General features: G+C 44.3%; 2 protein-coding genes across 2 annotated transcripts in view; both read right to left on the bottom strand.

Annotated features, from left to right (window-relative positions):
* The window catches only part of LOC117576396 (uridine phosphorylase 1), a 239,162-nt gene that overhangs the window by 117,333 nt on the left and 101,906 nt on the right, over positions 1-19,923 (bottom strand). The window lies entirely within an intron of this gene.
* LOC117574223 (uncharacterized) lies at positions 9,778-18,493 on the bottom strand. Its single transcript, XM_034257929.2, has 7 exons — positions 17,960-18,493; positions 13,534-14,075; positions 13,174-13,334; positions 12,879-13,080; positions 11,576-12,765; positions 10,973-11,182; positions 9,778-10,680 (listed from the first exon to the last, which is right to left on the bottom strand). The coding sequence occupies exons 2-7, from the start codon at positions 14,031-14,033 to the stop codon at positions 10,586-10,588; spliced, it is 2,358 nt and encodes a 785-aa protein (XP_034113820.1). The 5' UTR covers positions 14,034-14,075; positions 17,960-18,493; the 3' UTR covers positions 9,778-10,585.

Raw genomic sequence — 19,923 nt, 5'->3', positions numbered from 1 at the left:
TTATCTGCGCGCCACTGGCGACCACAAATATCACGGACACGCCCCTTCTCTCGCAGGGGAATAAACTGAGGAAGACAACTGCATTTTGGCAAGGAAGGAATCGTCGCGTTGTCGAGACTGTCTGCCAACGCCCAAAGCAAACACTGCTTGATGTATCCCTCTGCCTCCTCCTCAGTCTCCTAAGAGTTGCCAGTTGGGCCATAAATTGATGCGACGTTGCTCCTAATAGCAGGGTCTTGGCTTGCAAATTTGCAATCGAAGAGGATGGGATGGAGAGGTGGAGATTGCATCACCGACAATGCTGACAATGCAACGGCATGGCATCAATTTGCGAATATGTCCGGCATTGAATTGACCACGACCAGGAATTGGCCAAGATGAGTGCCAATTTGCCTGCAATGTTAGTCGGTTATGAATAGCATTGGAATGCATAAGGGGATACTAAATAAACTCTCTAGTTCTCCCCCTTTTAAGGAGTGAGGCTTTCTACTACTTCTGCTTCTACTTCTTTTGGATGCATCCCAATCTCTTGAACCCAATCGATCCACCATCATCCCATCATCATATGACACCTCTGTGTAGCCATAACTCATAAGGTTCCAATCGCGTCAATGCGACAAACCGAACCGGACTGAAGAGGCACAAGAACAAAATAAAAACATCGGCAATTAGAAGAGAAGAAGCTGCCGATGGCCATTCGAAGTTGCAAGTTGCAAGTTTGCTGATGATTGAGTTGCAGCTCAGGTGGCTTCACTCTGCGGCCCAGGTTATAATTGATGGCGAGACGCTCCTCTGAGCATCGCAACAAACAGGAAAATCATATTACGAAAAAACTGCATCGTTTAAGTGTCATTATTGGGACCAGAATCTCAACAAGTCGCTGCCGTTGCTGTTGCCGTCGTCCGTTGTCGTGTCTTCGCTTGAAGATGGAGTTGGAGATGGAGATGGAGATGACTACTTTCACCGCGCTCAGAATTCCTTTCTGTTCGCTCTGAGGAGAAGCACAAACGTGGTTCCAGCCAGACATCGGTCAATCTGCCATCTCTTCTGCTTCTCCATATCCCCTTGAACAGCTTCAATATCCGCTGGCCATAGTCAACACCTCCGCACCGCCCACCGTCTTCATCTTCTATCTCTTCAACTGAGGTGGGGCCATCACTCAGCTTCAGCTTCAGATGCATCTTAAGCCTCAACCTGAGCTTCTTTGCACCTTACTGGCTTTTAGGTTTGTGGCCTTTCTTATCCGCTTATTGCTCATGTGCAGCTTGTTCGAGTCTCGAACTTGAGCTGGTTGTGGTTTTTACACCTTGCCAGCTTTGCAGATTTTGTTTGACTTCGCTTTGCTCGTGTCGAATGGAATAGATCGAGAACTAAAGTTGCCTTTGGTTAAGGGCGTTAACTGGGTTAAACGCTCGTTGACAGTTTTATGCTGCGACAAGAGACGTCAAAGCTGAAGACTGAAGACCAAGTGCAAGACCACAAGGCGTTGACAACACTCAGTCAGTGGCACAAACCAAACGAGAAACTTATTAAGAGTGAAAATTCTTGTTGCTAGAATGAGTTTTTGTTATTTCTGATTTTCTGTTTTGCCTGGAAAGCTGGAAAAGTTAAATCAAAGTTGAAGAAATGACCCAGCCGCAATTAGTGATGGCCCTGGGCAGAAAGTGGACAGAGGGGAGGAGGGAAAGCATCGAAAAGTGAAATAGTTACAACAAATCAAAAGCAGTGCAATCAAGTCATAGTCATAAAGTTCGTCGCCTAAGTCATTCGTTTACTGTCAGTTCTCTTTTCATTCATTGTGCGATGTGGGGCGAATCAGCGGTGCACTTTCAACTGAGCTGGCGCCTTTGATGCCAGCTGGCAACCAGCAACTTTCCTCATCACGTGTGCTGAGATTCTTATCAGCAATTAGGCGTCGATTGGACTGCGAGATTCCTTTGGGAAGTGCTGAAGATCCGAATACGCATCCATTAAGGAGAAATCTGGAGAACGAGACTCCCTTGCCATGACTTATTCGAGGCGAAACGAATCGCATCGAATTTGCTGAATGAAAGATGAGTGTCAGTAGTTCCTTTCTCCGAAAACTCTCGATGCATTCCAAGCGAAAGTACTTTGTAGTGGAGTGTCGAGTGGCAAGTGCCAAGTGCCGAGAGTCGATCTACTTCTAATGAACAAGGCAACACAACACAAACAAGCCAACAACAATCCAGAGAACGCGCCCGAAGCGAAGCGAGGCAAGCAAGCAAGCAAACAATCACAATCCAGACATAGACGATCAATTTGCAAACAATTGCAGCAATGAACGAGACTTTGAGACGAACGAGCGATCGACGATTGATTGCCGGAAATATAAACAGACAACAGGCAACACTGGCAACATAGGTAACAACCTGCACACCAATAATACACACACACACAGGGAACTCCTCTGCCTTCCGCTCGACCTTCTCAGGGGCGGCAATCAGCAAGAAAGCAACGGAGAATGTGTGAAAATCGAAAGGAAATTTGCATGTCACTCAATTGACCAAATCACCGAGAACAGAGCGACACAAATGTGGAGAGTTTTGGGGTCTGTTTGCTCTACAAACGAGCTGATGATGTCGTTGCCGTTGCCGTTGTCGCTGTCGCTGTTGTCGTTCTCGTTGTTTGTCACATAGTGTTATTGTTGCTGGCATCACTTTCGACGCAGAGCTTGGCACAGTTTTAGAATAGCGAGTTTTAGAATGGCAACAAATATTTGAATATCGAAATGACACCAAAAAACACCAAACAAATGGAGATGGCCCATTAAAATCACTTATTGACTTCCTCATAACGGTTGAGCATTTACGATAAGATAAGAAAGAGCAACAAACTCGCCACTTGACCCAACTGACCTGCCACCTGTCATCTTCTATTCTGCTGGCATCTGGGAACTATTAAAATCATTCAGCAAAAATATTTCTGACAGCGACTAAATTATTTCTTGGGAACAACGTAATTTTTGGCAGTGATCGGCGATGAAGATTACAATTAGAGCACAACTTTTGCCAGCACCAATTACTCAATTACGAGGAATAAGAAGCAGACTGGGACTCAGACATGGAAGTTGCTGCTATTGCTTAATCAATCTGTGGGCAGCCATCGGCCAGCCCAGAACTCACAATTGAGAATCGAATGGCGAGTCGAGAATAAGAGTTTTCATTCACACGGCAACCGAATGGCGATTGCAGACTTCCTGCTCCCAAAAGCTTTTCCGAGAGACAAGATTTATATAATTTCTTTATCAGATTCAACGCATATTGTGAACTAAAAATTGTGTAATTCACTTGACGCGCTGATTGAACAGTTGAAGCAACTAGCAGCAGAGCTACAGAGCAGCAGAGGCGTCAATTATGAGCACAAAGCGACAAAAGCTGACGCGGTTGTCGTCATCGCGGTCGTCATCATCGATTTATCGCCAGAGAATCGATCCGTCAAACTGTGGAAGCGTCAAATGGGAGTAACCGAATGATTGCAATTGCAAGTGTAACTAAAGTGCATGAAAATGGGAAATGGGGGAAAAGTGCGACGAGTGCAGTTCGCTGTGCTTTCGGAGAGTCTTCGATAATATTTAATTGCATCATCAGCCGCAGACGCAGATGCAGACGCGGTCGCGCTCGCAGCCTGACTCTATCTCTAGTTGCATCTGTATCTCAGAGTCAGTGACGAACAGTTTCAATCATATTTGACACATGAGCGAGACTTGGGCTTTCTTTAGTGGCGTAAGTTTGAAACATGTGTGAGTTGCGTAAGCTGCATAAAGTCGACTCTTTAGTCCCATGCCACAATCTGCTGTGGCCTCATTCGGAGCACAGATTTGTTATCGCGCATTTAATTAGGCGTGCGTTAGTTGAGTTAATGATCATCACAATTGCTGTAGTTGCTGCTATTGTGCTTACAGCTTTGGTCATTAGAAAGCTGCAATGTTCTTTTTAGGTGGCAGTGACAGAGACAGAGAGAGAGAGAGAGAGAAGAGATACAGATAGATGAACCGACTTCTCTTTGGTGATCAATGTATTGCACCTGTCGGGCAAAAGACCGCCTGAAGTCTTCAATTAGCGATTATGCAGTTTTACACAATGCGTTTCTCGGCTGGAGTTCAAGTTGCATGCAATCGCATTAGAAAATCATTTGCCTCGACTTCTTTAATTGCATTTTATTGCTTCCGACAGGCGACCAGAGGCGATGCCAGAACCAATGCTTCATTCAGAAGAGCTCTGCCCTCTTACAAGCTTGCCGACAGAATTTTCTCTCGATGAAAGTTCTCGAAGAGAAAAGCATGTAATTTAAGAGCAAACTTTTACACAGAGCGTAAGCAAGAGAGAGAGAGAGAGTTTGTGAGAGAGATTGCGACGTTGACAGCAACTGCGACTGCGTCTTCAGTTTGGACTCTCAGCAGAGTTTTCGTGGCCTTCGCCTCAAACATTTGGTGCTTGACGAATCGAGACGCGGCTGCTGACGCTTTGTCTTTGCCTTTGCCACTCGAGCGTGGAATGGTTACACATTTTCATAAACGTGGAATGTACATATGGTCTGGGCTATAGCTATAGCTAAACTTAAAGCTAAAGCTGGAATAAGTATTTGCATTAATAAATGCAACTATGTCACGCCCAAGTCAGCGGCGCATGGGACAGCGACTTCCGTTTGCCTCACTTTGGGCAATCGGTTTTCTTTGAAAATGGTTCAAATGCTTTAAGTCAACAATAGCGCAGCAAAACAGAAACCGGCAGCAACATTTGCCGGCTAAAAAATAGCGCAAAAAACAAAAAAAACAAACTCAAGCAAACTTCAAACGAACAGCAGGGGGCCAAGTAAAAATCAGAGTATTGCAGTCCTAGGCGAGTCAGTCAGCAGTAGCCTTAGATGGTGAGGCTGGATAAGTTGAAATTGAGATAAAGTATACAATTGAAATGTGATCTATAATATCAACGGGCGCAGCAATGATAGCAATTTGGTTGAATAACTGTTTGCAGCAATTAGCAAATACCAGTTGAATACTTATTTACTCTCTACACAATTGAAGATGGATTTGTGTGTTAGATTGAGAATTTTTATCTCATATTATTGAGTATACCCATTTGTAGCATATGCCACAAATTGGCAGCGAGACATTCACTTGCCCGTTGCCCGGCAGCAGCTGCATCGATCGGAGTCAAACTCCCGCCTGGTTTGGCAGCAAAATCATAATCATGTCGGCAAATTAGACTGACATGGAGCGTACGTGCGTCAACTAGCCGATGACTAGGATCTGACTCGAACATGCGCGGCTCCGATGTGAATGTTGTTGTGAAGTCAATAGGCGGGATTGAAGATCAGCAAACAGCGCTGCGCATCCATCTCAAAAGTGGTGGACACACAGTGAAAGCTGCAGAATGCATTCGACTTTGACTTTGACTTCGACTTTAGCTTTATCTTTGGCTATAGGTGAATGTCTTCTGGTGAGCCAGAAGTGCAATACTATAAGCAATATTGCAATGAGCAATGTCATCGTCCAGTTCGACAACGGATGCTAAAACCGTTGTTGGCATTTCGTGCGACAAAACTGCGATACGCGCGTTTTGTTTGGTTTTCCCTCCCGGAAAACCCGATGCCAGCCAAAACACAGTTTCCAAATGCGCAGAATTCCAACAGATAATTAACTTTTGCCTCACGCGCGCTCTGCGCATTGGAATGACTAAATGTTATTACAACAAACTGAGAGACTACATGCAAAACTTTGTTTTTCATTTAAACTCTGCACTGCTCTCGCAGTCTGTTTTGACCAGCAGCAGCGATGATTTGGGTTATCTGCCTTAGGCTGGAGGGTCATACAACAGTTATGAAACAATTGACAATAGAGATAGAGATAAAATTTACAACTGATCAGATCGACTTTGGGTACGCAACGTAACGCAGCATAAAAAAATGGTATTTCCTTGTTACCCTAGGATACGTTTTCATATTTAAATTGATTTTGCCTTCGATACATAAAAACGTAAAAAGGATATTTGGATTGGTAGTAAAAATGTCTAAACTTTAAGCCTCAAACCTTAAACTCATTGTGGAAGGGATTATAAGTGAACAGCAGCTATTAAACTTGATATGCAACAGCAACAAAAATTCCTTCAATTTTGCTGTCAAAAGTTCTCATAGATCAAATGAATCCTTTACTCTTGCAATTCACTTTTTATAATACGCTGTGGCGAACGCATTTCGATGCCATTCTTATGCGTAGCAAGTTCGTTGCCTAAGTCTTTTGAATATAAATTGCCAGAAAATTGAAAACCTCTATTCGTTTTCAGTTGAAATGCATGGCCAATCGTACATTAAGCGAACTCAAAATAATAAGATATGCACAACTGATATATGGCTGGCACATTGGGCTGACAAAACGACCAGCGAGGCCATAAATATGCCGCCAGACAGCAGCCGAAACTGAATGCTGCGAATGCCGTTTTGCAAAGTGATTTTCTCGCACTCAATTTCAATGGCTCGATTCGCCGCCGCCAACTTGATAAATTAACACGGTGCACATGCCATTTGTTTATTTGCCTAAATAAATCGCCATCCAATTCCAAATCGAATTCAAATGCTGCCTACAAAAGCGAGTCCCCCGAAAAAAAGCTACCGCGCCGAGCAATTGAAAATCGCGCACAATCAAATGGACATTCTGTGCGCCTGCATCGCAATTTATGTGGCTGGATTGCAAGTTGCAATACTCCCATGCCTGTGATTTGGCCAAGGCTTAGTTTATTGGCCCACTAAGGCGACTGACCCACAACATTAAATTGTAATTTGAGTGGGCAAACATTTTAAAAGAATTTCTCTGCTGCTATCTTTGTCTCTTTTGTGGGTCTTTTGTGTAGTTTTTATACCCGCTACCCATAGGGTACAAGAGTAATATAATTGTGTGCCTGCAGTAAATGCAGTAAACAGGCAGAAAGACCCCATGCAGTATACAGTTCCTCAGATTCTTGATTAGCGTCAACGGCCGAAAAGATATAGCCATGACCGTAGAGCTATAATTTTTTCGACAGCACTTTATATCTTTTGTACACAGATCGAGTTGCTTTAGATTTTTGTCACACCTACTTCCGCTATCGCAAACTTTAGAATGCAATAGTATATTGCCCTTGGTATATTTTAGTATAGCAATATATATTTCTGTATATTTTATATATTATAATATTATTTTGGTATATTTTAAGAATAATACCGCATTCTCTTGCTTTTAATGAAAATGGGTAGCGGGTATTTCAGTTTTGCCACGTCACGTTTTATATTTTATAATTTTTAGTATATTAATTTAGTATATTTTTAGAATAATACCGCATTATTTTGCTCTTAATGAAAATAGGTAGCGGGTATATCACAGTTCAGCTCACTCGACTGTAGTTTTCCTACTTGTTTTTTTGTGTGTCTTTTTCGAGTGCATGCAAGTTCGCGTTAGCAACTTGGGATAATTAGAATGCCATTTGCATCTGTAACTGCGACTTTTGACGCCCCAGTGCGGTATGTGACCAGTTCACTGAGTAGTACCGCTATTAGTAGCCATAGAAATTGAACTTGGATGTGTAGTTTGCCAGTTGCTAGTTGCAATTGTTGATCATGTGGTGTCTTTGACCAACGGAATGCTAGCAAATCAATTTGCAAGCAGATACAATTGCATAATCGTTGATTATGAGAACACAGCGCAGTGAGTTCTCGTGGCCAAAATGAGCAGATCAGCACAGCTGCTAGAAATGTTGTCCATTTCAATTCGATTAGCGCGGAAATCAATCTGGTCGTCAGCGCATGTGAGTAGAACTCTCGACTCTACTACTGAGGCAGCTGCAGTCAAGAGCTGTACTCTCGACTCTGTGATTTAACGCACATTACACATAATGCATTTTCCATGCCGCTTTCAACGCCGCACGCCGTTAAGAACCGCAAAGCCAACCGCCACTAACAATTCAGAAACCACAGAGACGTTTGGGATCACATGAGTGTGTGGAGCCAATCAGTTTTTCCATTTCTTCAGAATGCGCCACTGCTGATGATTTGGGGCTGTGGCCATTGTGCGTGAGCCACCAAAGTGGTGTTATTTAAATCCGTATCAGCATCAGCTGAATGTCAGGTTTTTCTATATTTTTTAATTAGACAACTGTTACAATGTTGCACGATTGATTGGCTATTGCGTATGGCGAGGCAGAAATGATTTGCAAATGTTCTAACGTCGTGCACTTCCGTCAGTTCTCGAGCCGGGCAGAGAATAGAGAGAGAATTGACAACGCTGCTGACTGCCAGACTTCAATGGTATATCGCGACATGCCGCACCGTGTATGTAATTCATAAAAATTATGAAAAAACCCACCCAGATTGGTCCCCAAGGGCCGATCGCTTAGACACCGCCGCCGCAGCAGCAGCGGCAGCCAAACGGCAGCCTGAGCCGGAGCCGCTGACGCTGCCGAATGACATTGGCGCGGACATTGTCAAGCCAAGCACTTTATTTGCTGCGCGTTTGACATAAACATTTGCCCAACGGACATCTGAATGGCCACGGCATCTCTGTGGCTCCTTATAAGCTCCGCACGACACGCCAAGGAACAGAGCTTGCAACATGCGGCGCAGTCTTCGTCATCTGGCTCTCTAACAATATTTGAAATACGCATTGCAGAATTTATGTTATGCGTGCCACAGTCGGAGGCCGTTTTCAACCGTCGTCGACAACATTGTTGCTGTTGCTGTTGTTGTTGTCGTGCCAATGTCAAAACACAAGCTCAAACTTCAAACCCCAAACCCAAAGGAAAAGAAAAACAACGAAACGCGACTCAAACGCTGAAAGTGTCCAGTGACTTTCGCTAGGGGGCTCCTTGGCAGCGCTCTGCCCCGGGGCAATGAGCTAAAGAGCTGGCTAGCTGGCAAGCTGGAGAGCATGCTCCTCTGGAGGCCAGCAATGAGGCTTTGTCTAAATTTGGACGGTCATGTCGGTGACAGCTTTTGACTTGCCAAGCTTTTCAACTTGCAAACGTTGCAAGTGGCGCAGAGTTCAAAGCATCAGATTAGAGATAATGTTAAACATTTCCTTTCAAATTTGTGACTGCAGTTTGACGTCGTTGATGTCAAACAAATGTCAGAAAAAAAAAATAATTATGAAAAAGGAAATTTCATTTTCATAAACAGTATTTAGAAATATGCACAAAAGTAGTAAAAGTAAATGAAAAGTAAGCGCCTAAGGCAAGATTTGAATCACATTCATAATGATTTATGAAGGTGAGAAAAAATGTGCTAGGAAATTAAGAATCTTTTCTTATATTTGGGTCAGCATAAACTTATTAATTATTCTCATTAAATGCTGCACTAAGTATTTTCTCTATTGATGGCAAATCTCGCCGACATTCCTTCAATTTGCAAGAAGGTGAAATCAAGTAAATAAAGTTGTTTATTTGCAATTTGTAGCCCCTTTTTCTGCCCAATTAGTTTGTCACTTTTACTAGCCGCTCTCCAAAACTCTCTTCATCCCACTGCAATTTCAATTCCAATTCCAACTGCAGTTCGAGTTTCGTTTCGGTTTCACTTGGCAATTTGCCATCACCTGGCGAAGTGTTGTTTTCTTGTTGTGCTCTGCCTAACGCCTAAACGTTGCTCTGATTGATTTGTATAAACGTTGATTAGGCCAAAACCAACAATCAAAGCCCTCTACTTGAGGTTGGCCTTGTTAGATCTCGACAGGCCGCCCGATCGATTCGACAGCCAAATGAGGCGAACAAAATCATGGAAATGAAAAGCCAAGCTAAGTAATTTCTAATACGTTTATTTATTTACTTTTATTTTTCATTTTCAGTTTCAGTTTTTCTGTTTATAGCATCTGAAGTTTGTCTCTTGCGTTACATTGTTACATTGCGTTTATTATTCCTAATATTAAGTATACGTACACATTAAGATGTGTGTCTTTCAAGTTGTCTTTTTTTTTCATTTACTTTTTATTATGTATTTAGACAGTCAAACCTCTTAAATGAGGCTAGCAGCATCGATATCAGTTACGAGCTCAGTTAAGAGGTTTGAATGGTTTGCACTACGACTAAGGAGCTGTTCAAGTCTTAAGCTGATAGTATGTCGACATATTGAGAGTATATAGAGTATAGAGTAGTCTTAGTAGTTAAGTCTTATATAGAGAGCATAGCATAAGTATATAAATATTAAGCTACAGAGTATGGGCGGCTGATACAGTCATTGCCTCACATTTTTTTCGTATTTTTTCCAATTGGCTAATTCAATTCAATGTGCAGAGAAGTCCAGCTCTACTCGTGTCTGTCTGTCTGTGTGTGTGTACGTGTAAGTGTATGTGTGTGTTTCGCGCAATGACTTTGAATGTGCCATATATGTTTGTTTGTTTGTTTGTAGGACCCTTACGTACAGCTACTAACTAGATTTTAAGAGCGCTGCTAAAGATAGAATTTCAAGCTAGTTTCCTATGGAGGGGCTCTTCCTTATAGTTCCACCACACCATTATCGTCATCATCATCATCAGCATTATCGTCGTCGTCATCATCCACTTTGCTGTCGTCATCATCATTATCGTGTTTCTGCTACTTCGATTGCTGCCTTATCGCTTGTGTAACGCGCGTTTCTGCATGTTGTCCCAGACTGCAATCACGGTAAGCTGCAGCAGCAAAAAGAGCGCTCCGGCAATTATGAAGCCTGCAAATAGAGTTGTAATGCACAAGATATTTTTATGGGCTTATTTAATTAGCTGGTCACTCAGCCAGCAAGCGGCCACTTGCCCAGCTTTGCTTCGGTTTGCCTCGCCTCGATGGTGCGATGGCACGCGATTAGCGCTAATAAATTTGGCGCGCTTTGCGAGATAAGTTTTGCCTGCAAAGCGCCACTCAAAGAGTTGGCCAAGTGGCAAGTTGTGGCTGCTAAGCAGTCATGCAAACACACTCAAACACTCACACACATACACACTCTCATATTTCTACTGTCTACTTACCATAGCCATTTATGCAAGTGTCCGTTTTGTTGGCCAATTCCAATTGCAGCTTGGCGAGACCATCTCGGGGCTCAGGATTTGCCGGATCGGCGCCATTGAAGGCAAACTTATCGGTGATTTGTATCGACTGCACCAGCAAAATGTTCTCATCGGTCGTCTGATGACTCACATCACGTTTTTGGCGTTTCTCCGACTTAATGGCCAGCTCAACTGTGGAAAAGAGAAGTAGCCGAAGCAACGGCAGCAAGTGATGAATATGAAATGCAATTGTGGCGAGTCTAGTGGCCGGCCAGTGATGAATGAAGCTGTGACTTTGTTACGCCTTCTACACAAAAGTGATAACCAAAAAGAAAAAAGGCGAACCAGGAAATAACCAACAATGGGTAAGTTTTAGCTATCTTAGTATTAATGCTCAAGCATTTAGTCAGTCAGGAATTTTGTTGGCAACATTTGTGCAGCCAAGTCACTTCACTATCACGGCGATAAATCACTAGACAGTGATGCAGTGATGGCCAGGGCCATCTCTACCGTTATGGCCAACACTGTCTAGGCATTTGGGTATTTTTTTTTTTTTTTTTTGGTTTTCGGTTAGCGTTTACTTACCGCCATCGGTGCCATTGAAGACAGAACGCTTGCGACGACCATAGGATAGTAGCGACTTGGTCTCACCGTTCTCATCGTTGTCGCAGATAACCGGTTCACAGCGGGGTATGCAGGGCGTGACCAGGGCGCGGAATTGCACCAGCTCCGAGGAGGGGAACTTGAAGGCGTCGAACTGTGAGAGCAGCACCTTGCGATTGCTGGCCATCTTTTGCATGGCACTCATAATGTATTGATCCGTGGGACAGCCGTTGGCATCGATCAGCGTAATCTCCGCACTGTCCGTCCCATCCATGGCAACCAGTTCGCGCACAAAGATCTCATATGGGCTATTGGCATCAACGATCTCGAACCGCAACGCCAACGGATCACCGACCTCAGCAATACGCTTCATATCGCTGCCATCCCGTGCCGTAATCTTCATGATCACATTCGGTGAGTCCACAATGATTTCCTCGCTCAACGTCGATTCAATTTCGCCGGTAACACCCAAATCAACGTTATTCACCACCGTCTTATTGGTCAAATCATATTGACAGCTGACAGCGAGACCCAGATCGGAGGAGGTGACAATCATATCGTGATGCTGAATGACGATATCGTTCATATAACGACCGTATGCACTCTGGCGCACATTGCACTCGAGATCGTTGTAACGCATGCGCAAATCAAACTCCAGCGAATTGTTCACGTTCACAGCACATGACTTGGGGGCACCCTTGGCATAGACTTTGCCGTCGAAGAGCTTGGAGGTGCGTATTTTGGTGATCATCTCACCGGAACGACAATCGATGGAGACATTGTAGCAGGCGGACTGCTCATAGGTGGCCGCCTCTTCGATGTTCAGATACGGCTCGGAGAGATCACTGAGGGTGGCGCGACTGTGGTGGGAGAGGCGACAGACATGCTCACCGGTTTCATTGTAATCGTAGGAGTGGCAACGGAACGGGGCGCTGAGGCAGAGGTCGCGGCAATCGTCAATGCTTTGGACATTCTGGTGCACGGAGTCGACGGTCTTTAGAATGCGTCCCGAGACACGCTTGAATTCGCATAGTTTGCTTGGCTCCTCGGCGCAGTTATTCTCAAGATATTCGGCGCCATCGTAGGCCACAATGTTGGCCTCCTCCGACAGCGTAATGCGATCCATGTCCGACAGTTCACACAGGCCAGAGTGCGCATAAAAGTTGGCCGAGCTAGACACAGATGAATTGCGAAAAGACAAAGAAGAGAGAGAAACAGAGACGGCAACCGAATGAGCTGTGAACTGTGGCAGGTGGAATGCTCTGCGAACGGGACTTGCACTTACCGGCAGGTGAACTCCGTTTCGCCCAAACACAACTCGATGCAGTCGCGTCGCGTGGCCACACTCTGGCTGGTCTTGGCATGCTCAGGCAGACGGTAGCCCTGCACACGATCAATGCACCAGGCCTTGGAGCAGGGGCGCACACCGAAGCAGGATTTCTGTGCGTAAATTGTGAAAACGGGATACTGCGAACGCGAAAGTGAACCTGAGTTGAAGGAGCGAAACACAAGACAACACAAAAACAAAAAAAAAGGCGTTGTTAAAAAAAATGATAATCGTGGCCCAGTCTTAAACTCACCTGGCAACTGGTCTGCGGTGCTGCGGAACATAACGCAAAGGCCGGTCTCATAGTTAACCGCACTGCAAGATTCATTGGCCTGGCAGGCCTCCAAGCAGTCGGTCAGCATCAGTGTGCCAGGCAGCGTCTCCAATTGCTTCGATGGCGCCGATAGCACGTACCTGCGGATAACACAAAATGCGCCACATCAATTTTCAGTCTACCACAACAACTGGTTTCATTAAAGCAGCAGAGCAGCAAAGCATCAAAAACCTTTTACGATGTGCGAACTAAGTACAAGTACAAGTACAAGTAGAAGTGTCCCTGCTCCCTCGATACCTAATTGCTGGCATATCTAGATTTATAGCGTGTGGCACTCACCCGGTTATAAGCTCAAAGCCAATCATATCCGGCTCGCAGTCCTCATCGATCTGGCCGTTGAGTGGCGGTAAGGCCGTTGCGCTCAGATCATCGCTCTTGCTCTCGCCGCCATTCGCATTCGCATTGCCATTGACATTGACAGGTGTTGCTCCAGGTTCCGCTAGAGCAGCTTCCGCCGGCTGCTGCTGCTGCTGCTGTTCGCTCGCTTGTGGTGTCAACGGTTTTGGTAGCTCGCTTCCGCTTGCCAACGCTTGTTGTGCTCCCCCTGCTGCTCCCTCTGGTTGCGGTTGTGGTGCTGCGACTGCTGCGGCTGCTGCTGCAATTGACGGCGTCGCATTGTTTCGCGGAAATGTCTTCAACGGTTTTGCCGGCCGCTTGGGCAACTTGCGGGCCGATGCTGCGTTATCCACCAGCAACAGAACCAACAGCAGCACCAGCGATGTTGTTGTCGTCATCATGCTGACTCGCCTCTTTCTTGTTGTCAATGACCGTAGCTGCATTTTATTGCTTGCTTCTCTTGTTCCTCTTCTACTGCTGTATATCTGTGTATGTAGATGCGAACAAAAGTTGGTTAAAAATGATTTTGTGGCTTTGTTTTTAATTAGCATTTCGGATTGTCGAGTTCTCTAGTTCTCGGGTAATTTCTCTTGAGCATTTGCTCTTTGCATGCTTATCTCATGATTAATTGCAACTGCAGTTACAGTTAAGCCCTAATAATGGGTTTAATGGCATTTTTCTTTTCGTTGCCATCTAGCCAGCCAGCCACTTCCTGAAATAGCAAAGTTGCAAACGGCAACGGCAAACTGCAACGCCCACTAGCACGAACTGCACTTGATTAATTGCGAACAAATTACAAGCTCCGATGCAAAATCAATTTTGTTTTGATGATGATACCAGCTGCTTGGGCAGCAGCACGCACACTCTTGTCTCTCTCTCGCTGGGTACCCGGATGAATTAAAATAACGCAACGCCACTTGCTAACTTCAAGGAGGAATTTTTAGACAAAAAAAAAACAATGCAACTGATTGGGATTGCGATTGCCTCTATGATCAGGTGATCGATACATCGGTAGTTGAATTGTTAGAGGTTGGCTGCTGCTGCTGTTGCCTTTGCGGTTCTTAACGGCATGGAAAATGCATTATGTGTAATGTGCGTTAAATCACAGAGTCTCGAGTCGAGAGTGCAGCTGCCTCTTGTTGATGTTGTAGAGAATTCTTCTACACATGCGCTGACGACCAGATTTATTTCCGCGCTAATCGAATTGAAATGGACAACTTTACCAAGCAGCTGTGCGCTGTTCAGAACTCTGAGCAATGTGCTGATAATCAACGATTACACAATTGTTGTGTGCGCGCTTTCTGTTGGTCAATAACACCAAACGAATAACAAAAGCTCCCTCTACACACAAGTTCAATTTCTTCTGGCTTGTTTGCTCAACTGGTCACATACCGCACTGGGGCGTCAAAAGTCGCAGTTACAGATGCAAATGGCATTCTAATTATCCCAAGTTGCCAACTCAAACAAGACCCAAAGACACTGAAAGACCCACAAAAGTCAGAGCGAAAGAGAAGGAATAGAAATTCAGTTAAAATGTTTGCCCACTCAAATTACAATTTAATGTTGTGGGTCAGTCGCGTTAGTGGGCCAATAAACTAAATCCCCACTCGATGGACAAGACAAGCGTAGTAATCGCGGTCAGTTGCCATGCACATAAATTTCCATTTGGCATTGCAGTTGCTGCTGCTCCTGTTGTTGCTGTCGATGCAGTTGCAGTTGCCGAAGCCGATGCTGTCGAGGAAAATTTGCTAGCATTTGAATTCGAGTTGGAAGCAGATTTATTTATGTATTCACATGTTTGCATCTGGATATCAATATATTCGCTTTTTGCCGCTGGCAACTTGCAAATCCGGTAACTAGTTTTCATGCTCAATGTTTTCGCGTATTTACGGTCAAATTTGACAGTTTGTTTCGTTTTTGTTTTATAGACTCTTCATTGTGGGCCAATCCATTTGGATTGAAGTCCGCAAATTCTATTTTTCTTTTCATAAATTACTATTTAGACCACATATCATATATAAGCAAATAAAATGTTTATGAGCCATTAGCAAAAGGCTTTAATGGCCATGCGAATTGCCAACTCTTTAGAGTGCTTGCAAAATTGTGCTAGTCCTAAAGAGCTGTCAGTCAACTGACTAAGAGATGGATAGACCGACTGTCAGGTGTCAGTTTGTCAATGAATCCATCGGATATCAGTGGCAGTGACACCAATACTGCAGTTGACTCTCAGCTATCGCGATGACCAACAGTAGCTTATGTTATTTCTTAATTAAAATTGCAAGTAATCAAAAAATATTTCATTTCCATTGACTGGCTAAAACTGTGCCAAGTCAAGTCAAGTGCCCGCAAAACCAGGAGAATGCACAAGAGAATGACATAACTGCCGAGCCAAGTTGAGGCGCGGTGGCTATTGCCAAGCGAACGCTTATCTCAATTGAGGCGCGAGTCATTGTAACTGTAAGCAGTTAGTTGCTTGCCTCCTGCATGCTGGCTGCTGTGACTCTGACTCCGACTCCGACTCTGACTGTGACTGTGTATTTGTGGAAGCCAGTCAGCAGATAGTCAACAGCTACTGTGACTAGTTGGCAATTTGAAGCGCACCCGCAGGCCATTGGCACAGGAGCCTAACTGACCCACATCGGCAAAATGCCAAAGTTATTTTTATTGAAATTTAAGCAATTTGCGCCAATTTCCAAACACTGCGACAAATGCCCAATTAATAGAGGCCCAATGGATAAGCAGTGAAATTGTTCGCATTCTGTGGTCGCTCACAATCGAAAAGAACGTGTTTTTTGTTTTGAGATGTTGTATTGTGTGGTTCACGATCAAAAGACTTAGGCGACAAACTCGAGTAGCTTTCGATGCGTTTGACAAGCGAATGCCACACGAAAACCTAACGGCAAATTAACCGCACCATTTGAAAGGCATTTTCGAGAAAATTGTAATCTATTGGGCCAACATAAATGTATCAGACGTAAAACATGATCTTTTCGGTTCACGCTTCGTTGAAATGCTACCGATGCCCAGAGAGATCTAACTGTGAATGAATTCGTATAATGAAAATCTACATGCGAACCGATTGCTTTGCTGCACTGCAACAAAGCGTTGTTTGTTGTGGAGCCGCATTTAGCATAATAATGAACTTTCGGTTAGCATGGCATTCTTGTTGGTTTTTTTTTGGGAAATCGTTTTCGACTGCTGTTGCTGTTGCTGTGCTGTCTGATGTGGTAATAGTCATAATATGAGGCTAAACGAAGCACATAATGTCGACTTATATATCACTTCTATTACAGCTTGTCGGGCGCACGTAGCTAACAAATTTGTCAGTCAGTCAATGGAGAAAGAATAGTTACGACAGCTAGAGAGAGGTGAGAAATGTTGAGGATATGCAAATATACGTTGCATGGATTCTATTGTTGTTAAATTGAATAAAGAAAATGGAAACAAATCGCCTTTGTTTGCCGCTTTGTAATCCTAATGCCAAAGGTACAAATGCAGCGAAAGTTGAGACGCAGTAGTTGAAGTTGTGGCTGTCTCTGTGGCATTTAAGAATCTAACAGAGTTTAATTGTTTAGCCAGCGACTAACGTTGATTATCTCGAAGCGCACAGCTCGCGGCTAATTGTCTTCAATTGTATCATAACCGTTGCATGACCCAACCGATGTTGCCAACCCAGTTGACCCAAATCGCCTGTTCAGGCCAGGCCAGGCCAGGCCGGTCAGCTAAACCATCCCATCGCCGCCATCTCAGGCGTGTTGCTGATTCGAGAATGAGCAATGAAAATTTTCGCGCAGTTGGATCATTTTGCGCTTTTTTTTCTATTTGTCATTCAACGAGCTGTTGCCGCACACGCAGCAGAAAACCGGCAAAAGTTAATTGCCTGCTGAATTCTGCGCATTTGGGAAATGTTTTGTCAGTGCTAGATGACAAAAACATTTTCCGGCAGCAATCGAGACACAGAGACATTCTAGCTCAAGTTAGCAAGTTGCTCGCTTAGTCCGGTCACACGAATTGTTAACGGTTCGTCTCGGTTCATCTCGTCTCCTAGATGACATTGCTGCTTTATAGTGGCGCTGTGATTCGAGTTTCATTTTATTTTAGTTTCTTTTTTTTTTTTTTTTGTTGTTGTTGCACTGATCATTTGGTCGATCGCCTTGACATTCACCCAAGGCTTTCTCTAATGGTCCATTGACCATTTTCGTTTAATTGATGGACATGTGTGCATCGTCCCGATCCTGTTCCACTCAACCTCACTCAACCATTTGACGCCTTGTCAGACATTGATGGCTTGAATATGATACGATTTTTAAGCTGAGCACGTTTTTCGAATTGCAGAAAATAAGTCACTTCCTTTTTAATTGTCATTTACCTTGCGACTATAAATGTTGGAGTGTTTAATCCTTTGATTGCTTTATTTGCACGCGAGCAAATAAATTAAAATCGTTTCTTTTGTTGGCTTGTCTTGATTATGTAATTTGTTTGAACGACACAACGCACGCAGGACACACACAAAAATGTTTTCAATTTTTTTTTAAATATTTGAGTTTGTTAAATATTTTTTGTGAACCGCAAAATATTTGTAGTTATTTTGTATTTGATTATTTTTTTTTGGTGGACCGATGGACCGCTCTGTGTTGCGCCGTCTGCACTCTAGAAAGTGGAGCGCCTAACTGCCGCACATACACCTCAGCAATAGGTTCTTATGTGAGCCACCGTGCTCTGCTCTGCTCCGCTCAGCTCTGCTCTGCTCCGACTTCGACTGCGACTCCAGAATTATAGATGCTGTGGGCAGCGCTGCGCAGCTTAGCTCAGTTTAGCTCAGCTCGGGAAAAATGAAATTGCTCTCAAAGTTCGTTAGCTTCTTCTCTATGACTCGTCGACCGTGGCTACGACTGCCAGTTCGAGCACCTTGACACTGAATGCTCGATGCGAAGGCCGCGGAAAACTTTACAAGTTGGTAGCCAAGCAGCACAAAACGAACTCTCGACTCGGCCGCAACATAACAACTCTAATGCTGCTTCTCTTTCTCTCGCTCACTCTCTATTTAGACTCTTCGAGTCACGCAAACCGGTAAAAGCAGCGGGCAGAAAGCTAATGGTACGCGCTCTTCGCTAACTCTCTTCTGCCACATGCTCTTTGTTGCCACTTTCTTCAGTCGCGCAGCTTTTCTCTGCCAAGCATTGTAACGGCGCTGCTTGTCGGAAACAATAAAATGCAATTATAGCAGTCGAGCTAAATGATTTTCTAATGCCGCGTCTGCACGCAGCATCAATTCAGCTCAGCTCCAACTCAATCTCAGGCTCAAGAATCGCATTGTGTAAAACTGCATAATCGCTAATTGAAGTCTTCAGGCGGTCTTTTGCCCGACAGGTGCAATACATTGATCACCAAAGAGAAGTCGGTTCATCTTTCTGTGTCTCTTCTCTCTCTCTGTCTCTGCCACCTAAAAAGAACATTGCAGCTTTCTAATGACCAAAGCTGTAAGCACAATAGCAGCAACTACAGCAATTGTGATGATCATTAACTCAACTAACGCACGCCTAATTAAATGCGCGATAACAAATCTGTGCTGCGAATGAGGCCACAGCAGATTGTGGCATGGGACTAAAGAGTCGACTTTATGCAACTTACGCAACTCACACATGCTTCAAACTTACGCCACTAAACAAAGCCCAAGTCTCGCTCATGTGTCAAATATGATTGAAACTGTTCGTCACTGACTGAGATACAGATGCAACTAGAGATAGAGTCAGGCTGCGACCGAGACCGCGACCGCGTCTGCATCTGCGTCTGCGGCTGATGATGCAATTAAATATTATCGAAGACTCTCCGAAAGCACAGCGAACTGCACTCGTCGCACTTTTCCCCCATTTCCCATTTTCATGCACTTTAGTTACACTTGCAATTGCAATCATTCGGTTACTCCCATTTGACGCTTCCACAGTTTGACGGATCGATTCTCTGGCGATAAATCGATGATGACGACCGCGATGACGACAACCGCGTCAGCTTTTGTCGCTTTGTGCTCATAATTGACGCCTCTGCTGCTCTGTAGCTCTGCTGCTAGTTGGTTCAACTGTTCAATCAGCGCGTCAAGTGAATTACACAATTTTTAGTTCACAATATGCGTTCAATCTGATAAAGAAATTATATAAATCTTGTCTCTCGGAAAAGCTTTTGGGAGCAGGAAGTCTGCAATCGCCATTCGGTTGCCGTGTGAATGAAAACTCTTATTCTCGACTCGCCATTCGATTCTCAATTGTGAGTTCTGGGCAGGCCGATGGCTGCCCACAGATTGATTAAGCAATAGCAGCAACTTCCATGTCTGAGTCC

This window comes from Drosophila albomicans, chromosome 2R (genome assembly GCF_009650485.2).
Source record: "Drosophila albomicans strain 15112-1751.03 chromosome 2R, ASM965048v2, whole genome shotgun sequence".
Lineage (NCBI taxonomy): Eukaryota > Metazoa > Arthropoda > Insecta > Diptera > Drosophilidae > Drosophila > Drosophila albomicans.
Note: the sequence above shows the minus strand (reverse complement) of the source record. Positions and strands in the feature narration are given on the sequence as shown.

Excerpts from the sequence above, each read along its gene's own strand:
- LOC117574223 (XM_034257929.2), bottom strand. The coding sequence starts at position 14,033 with ATGCAGCTACGGTCATTGACAACAAGAAAGAGGCGAGTCAGCATGATG. Across the intron at positions 12,766-12,878 it reads GAAACGGAGTTCACCTGCCG|CTCGGCCAACTTTTATGCGC; the intron begins GTAAGTGCAAGT and ends ATCTGTGTCTAG. Across the intron at positions 11,183-11,575 it reads CTTCAATGGCACCGATGGCG|TTGAGCTGGCCATTAAGTCG; the intron begins GTAAGTAAACGC and ends TCTTTTCCACAG.